Raw genomic sequence first — 7452 nt, 5'->3', positions numbered from 1 at the left:
GCCCTTCAGCCTGAGGAGAAGGAAAGATGAACCAAGATCGGTGGGCAGGGGCAGGGCTCACGGGTGACACAGCATGTGAACCACTGGACCACGAGCCACCACTCTTTGGAGGCCTGGCATTTCTCTGGGAGCAGGAAGAGGCCTCACCTGCTTGTTCAGACCATGTTCCCAGGTTCTCCTGGAGCTTTGGTGATTGGCCAAAACCAAAGGCCAGGACAGGGAGCAACCAGCTAAGGCTGAGGCAGCCTATGACCGCAGCATCTCGGAGGTGAGTTTCCTTCATGGGCACAGGTTTTGTTTTTGGAGACAGCCTAGGGCTCACCCACGAGCCTCTGGCTCAGTGACCGGGTACAGAAAACCTCCCACGGGCTGGAGCAATAGTACAGTGGGTAGAACATTTGCCTTGCACATGGCTGACCCAAGTTCAATCCCCAGCATTCCATATGGTCCACTGAGCACTGCCAGGAGTGGTTCCTGAGTGCAGAGCCAGGAGTAACCCCTGAGCATTTCTGGGTGTGACCCAAAAAGCAAAAACAAAACAAAACCAAAAAAAAAAAGCCCTCCCAACTGGCCCTCTGCAATGGTGTTCTGTGGGGTTTCTGGGCCTCGCAGCTTCCTGAGCCACACCAGGGCCCGGACTCAAACATCAGCCCCAGCCCACTCAGAAACCCCCCCACAGGAACCAATAGGTCACTCAGAAGGGTTTCTACCTTCCTGCTGAGAACTGGAAAGTGAAAGGGGAGGTGACATACACCTGCAGGGGTATCTGAGTGTGACTGTGTCTGTGTGAGCATGTGAACATGTCTGTTTATGAATGTGTGTCTACGTGAGTGTGTGAACATGTGAGTCTGTGTGTGTGAATGTGTGTCTGAGTGTATGTGAATATGCATATGTATAGGAGTATGTGTGTGTGAGCATGTGTATGTGTATGAGCATGTGAATGTATGAGTGTGTGCATGTGAGCACATGAATATGTATGTATGAATATGTGTGAGCATGTTAATGCATGTGTGAGCTTGTGAATGTGTATGTGAGTGTGTGTGTGTGTGTGTGTGTGTGTGTCCCAGGCACATGTCCCTGTCACTGTGAGCAAGGGTTTACAGCTTCCAGCGCCTCTCAGGCATCCGGGTGCTCTTCTGAGACCTTTTGCCAGAGTCCTTTGGTTGGTCACACTCTGTCTGACTAAACTCGGGCATTCGTCCTTGGGACTGTCATCATTTTAGATGAGAAAAAATGAGCCCCAGGTGGGGCTCCTCACAGTCCAAGCCCCTCCCATCAATGAGGGCAGTTTCTGGCTTCCCTACTAAGTCCATGGCTCTGGAAGGCTGTGGAGAACCTGTCACTCAGCTTAATGGCCATCCAAGGGCAAACTCTCACCCCCAAATGCCTTTGCTCCACCTGCCTACCAGCTCCCGTTCTGCTGCCTCCCTTACCTCCCCCCAGACTGTGGATGGAGAAAGGCCTGATGCTCATCTGGGTCAGGCAGGCTTAGAATGAGCCGGATCCTGAACACAGCGGGTTCTGGAGCCAAATTCTCTGCCATGTGCGGGACAGTGGTGCGGGGGTCCCGGGGTCCTGAGGGCGTTGCTGGCAGAGCCTGGTTTGGAGAAGAGGCAAGTCTGCCAGGAGGCAGCGCCGTTTTCTGAAAGCAGCAGAAGCGAACCACACAACAGCAAACGCTGTGACCGTGCGAAAGGCCTCCCCACCTAGGACACTTTTCCCGGGTACGATGCTGGTGCAGGGAAGGTGTGTCGGGGGTATCAGCCATCAGCCCGGTGCAGAAACAGGGGTCCCCTCCCCGGAGGCCACCCTGACTCTCCCTCATTCCAGTGGCTGCTTGCCGTGGCTGACTGCACTGGCTGCAGGCTGGGAAAGGCCACCGAGCCCCTCGCCACTCCAGATCTCGGGGAAATGCCACCCTGGGGGCTGGCTGTTGCATAATACGACACCCGGCTCCGTGTGTAGGGCTGTTCTATAAATATCCAGGAGGCGACATATGGCCATCCCCACCCCCACCTGTCAAAACTGTGACTACAGCACTTCTGACACCAGAAGGCAGCCGGGAGGCTGGGCCAGGATTCGAAATGCTGCGGAGGTAATTCGCGCCATGGCGAAGGGGCACCATATGCTTTGGGGTTGCCAGCTGCCTACAGGCTGGGGGACAGGGTTGAGCGCCAGCCTGCCAAATCCTCATGCTGGGGTGGGGCACTTGGGTGCCACTGTCTCTCCTGGGAAAAATCCTCTGGGGACCAGAGTTTTCCAAATAGGGGACACAAAGGGGAAAACAGGCTGCTCCCTCCCCCTCCCCCGCAAGTTACCTTGGATAACATCAGGCCTGGCCAAATAGTATTTCTTTTTTCTTAAAAAAAAAAAAGTTTGGGTTTCCCCCCCCTCTCTTTTTGGTTACATTGGCTAAAGATCAGGAAAGCGCCGGCTCTCTTTCTTGGATAGAGAAAGCGCCGGTCAGAGAGAGGGAAAGCAAAGCCTGGCGGCACCCCTGCAGGGAGAGGGTCCGGGCACGTCTACCGCGACGCGCTGGTCTCGGCCAGGCGGTTGTTCATGATGCCCAGCGCGCCCACGCCGCCCGAGAAGCCGTTCTGGCGCGTGTTGACGCACACGCCGCGCGGGTAGCCGTTGGCCGTCTCGGACAGCTGCTTCTGCAGCAGCGCCAGCGACACCTTGTTGGAGGCCGTGAGGTCGCGCATGGAGATGAGCTCGCCCGACAAGCGGCGGCCGTCGGGGTCGCCGTCGCGCGCGGCGGGCGCGGGGCCCAGCGCGGCCAGGCGGCGGCGCAGCCGGGACCCGGGCGTGATGGCATTGCGCCGGGCCAGGGGCGCGCCGGGCGCCGGGCAGCAGCGCGCGCAGCAGCTGCAGCTCAGCTTCCGCAGCATCCAGTTGAGCACCTGCTTGATGAGGATGGAGATGACGTTGAAGAGCGAGTAGATGCAGCAGACGCCGAGCAGGATGAAGAGGAAGTTGCCCAGGCGGTAGAGCCCCTGGTTCCGGTAGGCGGCCTGCTGGCTGCTCACCAGGTCCCCGAAGCCGATGGTGCTGAAGGTGACGAAGCAGAAGTAGAGCGAGTCCACGTAGTCCCAGCCCTCCACGCTGGTGTACATGGCCGAGGCGCCGCAGGACAGCAGCACGGCGAAGAGGCCCAGGATGAGCAGCACGTGGTACACGGACGGCTTCCAGCCGGCCAGCCCGTCGGCCTCGGACAGCGCCGAGCCGCGGCGGAACGTGGCGGGCAGGAGGCCGCTGCGGCGCAGCTGGCGCTCGCGGCAGGCGCGCATGATGAAGGCCAGCAGCGAGATGATGCGCTCCAGGAAGAGGTTGAAGAACAGGATGGTCCCCGCGCAGCCGAACAGCCCGTAGGCGATGAGGAAGGCCTTGCCGCCCACCGTGGCCGGGGTGGTCATGCCGAAGCCTGTGGGGACAGGGCGAGGGTCAGCGCGGCGCGGGCTGGACGGCTCCTCTCCCCGGCACCGGCCTCCCCGGCTCCCGATCTTGGCATCCCCCCGGCGCTGAACCCGCTGTCCAGATTTGCGCCCGGTCTCGGTGGCATGAACGAGACGGGGTGGGTGCGGGGTGGTCGCCGGGAAGGAAGCCGCTGCCTAGGTGCCACCAGGAGGCACCGCTCTCCGACCCGCCAACAGGCGTCCTCGGCCCCCAGGGCACAGGTGGGCAGCCCGCCTCCCAGGAGGCGCCAGGGCTGGCACAGCAGGGACCCTGCAGGCTGGCCAGTCCAGGTTTGCTACTGTCGCTGGAAAGGATTGTTTGGGGGCCAGAGACAGAGGACAGCCAACCTGGGTTCGATTCCTGGCAACCCACAGGCCTCCTGAGCACCACCAGGAATGATCCCTGACTTTCAGGAGTAAGCCTCGAGCACCGCCACATGCGATCCAAAGAGAGCGGCTGGAGCAATAGCACAGCAGGTAGGGCGTTTGCCTTGCATGCGACTGACCCGGGTTCAATTTCCAGCATCCCATATGGTTCCCCGAGCACCGCCAGGAGTAATTCCTGAGTGCAGAGCCAGGAGTAACCCCTGTGCATTGCCAGGTATGACCCAAAAAGAAAAAAAAAAGAAGAAAAAATGTCCGCAGGTGCTGATAGTGTGTCGGTGTTTGCCTCACACAGGACTGACCTGGGTCCTACCCCGGCTCTCCACATGGTCCCTGACCCCCCCAGGAGTGACCTCCGAGCTCAGACTCTCAAGTAAGCCCTGAGCACAGGCCTGTTTGTCCACCTCAAACCCTCCTACCAAGAAAAAAGAAAGGAATTGCTGGTTCCACAATGATGCCCTGCTGGTCCCAGGCCCCAGGGTGCAACATGTTTGAGCACCTTGAGGGAAGGAGTGTGACCCCCAGGAACACCTGAGGGCACAAAGAAAAGAGGCAGCCCTGGAGCACTGCAGCCCAGTGTAGGAGCACCATGGGCAAGTGTGAGTGAACCCAACCCACCAGCATCCAGGGAGGGAGGGTGGGGGAGGGTAGGAATGAGTGACTGAACCAAGGAGATGGGGATGAGCCGACAGCCTACAGAGTGAGGGAGCTCATCTCGAATGTCAACTCCTTGTCACCCAAGGACCAAAGCCCACCCCCTTGCTCACACTTGTGACGGAGAGGTTTTGGCTCTGCTAGGCCCATTATTGTTTTGAACTTGAACAGTTCATTTTTTTTTCTTTTCGGTTTAGGCATCACACCAGGTGTTGCTCGGGGGTTACTACTGGCTCCTCACTCAGGAGTTACTCCGTGTAGAGCTTGGGGGACCATATGGGATGCTGGAGATCGAACCATCAAACTGGGCAAGCTGTGTGCAAGGCAAGTGCCCTACTCACTGTATTATCTCCCCTCTCTCAAAAAATTCTTAACTTACTACTTGTTCAAAGCACAATCTTTGAGGAGAGATGGTTTTTTAAATTTTATTTATTTATTTTTGCTTTTGGGGTCACACCCAACGATGCTCAGGGGTTACTCCTGGCTCTATATTCAGGAATTACTCCTGGCAGTGCTTGGAGGACCATATGGGATGCCGGGAATTGAATCTTGGTTGGCCATGTGCAAAGAAAACACCCTACCCGCTGTCCTATTGCTCTGGTCCTGGTGTTTTTGTTTTTGTTTCTCAGTTTAGCAGTCTGATCTGGAATTGCTGGACCCCAGGACTATACCCCAGTACTTGTGGGGGAGGGGAAATACGCTATTGGAGATCAGACTTGGGACCTCACCCATGCTAGAGATAGCGCTGCCCCTTGAGCTATCTTTCTGGCCCTCAAGGGAGATTCTTCATCCATTGATTTGTGCAGCAGGCATGGCTTCCTAGTAGCATGCTCTGTGTGAGCGTCTGAGCCTGTACAGCACGAGCAGCAGTGCTGCCTCTCTAACCTGCTCTCGACCTGCCACTGACGCTGGCCATTTTTTATGGGTCCCGTGGCCGCCTGCATCTGGTCCTGAGGGGATGAGCCTCTTGGGCCAGTCTGAGCTGAAATGGACCATCGGTCTGAGCAGAGGCGTCTGCAGAGCGCTCTGGGCACCTCGCGTATTCAGTATACAAGGTCGGGGGCTGCCTGTGCTCGGGCAGCAGGAGGGCCAGTACTGGGAAAGGGGTTTTGGGGAAAAGTTTTGTTTCCCTTCACTTGCAATTTCACAAACGGCCAGAGAGTACTTCTCCCCCACAGATCAGTCTTTAAACTTACAGGCCAATAGTCATCTATCTCCCCTGAAGGAACTTCTGACATCATCTTCATCTTACGTTAAGTGACTCAAGTTAGGAGAAACTCTCCTGACCTCAGCTAGCTATCTGGAAAAATATTCAGAACTTGGATCAATGAGATAGAAAACTGAACTGGCAGTATGCATGGGCGCTGCACGGGCACTCAGTAGGAAAGTTTTGGTAGATTTTATTATTCGGGGAACAGCACACCTGGCGGTGTTTGTGACTTACTGTTGGCTCAGTGCTCAGGATTTGTTCCCTGTGCATCTCAAAATCTAACTGGGTTTTCTGCATGTATTCTAGTGTGATGAATTATCTCCCCGTCATAAATTTTGCTACACTGGAAAGGCAAGCTCAAGACCTTCAATTTATAAGGAAATGAACTTTAAATCTACATGGCCATCAGCGGAATGCATGTGGGGGTTGGGGTAATTGCTACAATGTCCTAGATTGAGAATCCAGAGGCTGCATCCTAATTCAGTCTATTTATACAAGAGAATGTTATACAGAAATTAAAATAGCCTAAATCACCCCTGCTTGCAAAATCAAGTATGACTCTCTCAAAAGGATGTTAGAAGAAGGTGGACAGCAGAGAATAAACTCTTAGGCCAGAGAGATAGTATAGCAGGAAGGGAGCTTATCTTGCATGCCACTGACCCGGGTTCGATCCCCAGTATATTCTATGGTCCCCAAGCTCTGCCAGGAGTGATTCATGAGTACAGAGCCAGGAGTAACTTCTGAGCATCTCTGGATGTGGCCAAAAACAAACAAAAAGAACAAACTCTTACGTTTATATTGAATTCAGAAACAGACACAGTCAAACTATGATGTTCTTTCAGGATATATACCTAGTTCTTAAGAAAAAGCGAGGACCAGGGAGATCACTCAATGAGCTAAGTACAGGATTTGCATGTAGGCTGCCTGAATTTGATCCCTGGCACCAGATGGTCTCTGGAGCACTGTCAGAAGCAACCCCTGAGCAACAAGCAAAGAACCCTCAGCATCACTAGGAGTATCCCCCAAACAAAAACAAAGAGGGACCAGAGAGCACAATGGGTAGGGAACTTGCCTTGCATGCTGCCAACAACGGTTCAGTTCCTGCCATCCCATAAATTTCTCTGAGCACCACCAGGAATGACCCTTGAGTACAGGGCCAGGAGTCAGTCCTAAGTAGCATTAGTGTGGCCCAAACCTCTCCCTCTCCCCACCAAAAAAGAATTATTTTGATAAAGTTCAGAATAGGGCTAGGCAAAAGGCACATGAGAAAATGCTCTACATCATTAATCATCAGGGAGATGCAAATCAAAACAACGAGATACCTCACACCATAGAGACTGGCATATATCAAAAAGAAAAAAAAAACAACCAATGCTGGCACGGATGTGGGGAGAAAGGGATGCTCATTCATTGTTGGTGCGGGTGCCAACTGGTCCAGCCTTTGTGGAAACAATATGGTCACTCCTCAAACAGAAATTGAGTTCCCATTTGATCAAGCAATACCATTTCTGGGAGTATACCCCGGGGACCCCAAAACACACAGAAGAAACACCATCTGCACTTCTCTGTTCACTGCAGTATTATTCACAATAGCCAGAATCTGGAAATAGATGAATAGATAAAGAAACTATGGTACATCTATACAATGGAATACTACACAGCCACCAGGAAAAACAAAGTCATGAAATTTGTTTATACGTGGATGGACATGGAGAGTATCACGCTGAGTGAAATGAGTCAGACAGAGAG

The 7452-nt window shown here is 54.2% G+C and overlaps 1 protein-coding gene across 1 annotated transcript in view; it reads right to left on the bottom strand.

Moving 5' to 3' along the window:
* Nucleotides 1-2522: 2522 nt before the first annotated feature.
* Nucleotides 2523-7452, bottom strand: part of KCNK12 (potassium two pore domain channel subfamily K member 12) — a 48808-nt gene continuing 43878 nt past the window's right edge. The window contains exon 2 of the mRNA XM_056116823.1: nucleotides 2523-3424. Coding sequence (XP_055972798.1) covers nucleotides 2523-3424 — 902 coding nt within the window. The remainder of the gene's footprint in view (nucleotides 3425-7452) is intronic.

This window comes from Sorex fumeus, unplaced genomic scaffold (genome assembly GCF_029834395.1).
Source record: "Sorex fumeus unplaced genomic scaffold, SorFum_2.1 ptg000003l, whole genome shotgun sequence".
Taxonomy (NCBI): Eukaryota; Metazoa; Chordata; class Mammalia; order Eulipotyphla; family Soricidae; genus Sorex; species Sorex fumeus.
The sequence above is the reverse complement of the archived record's forward strand: the minus strand, read 5'-3'. Positions and strand labels throughout refer to the sequence as shown.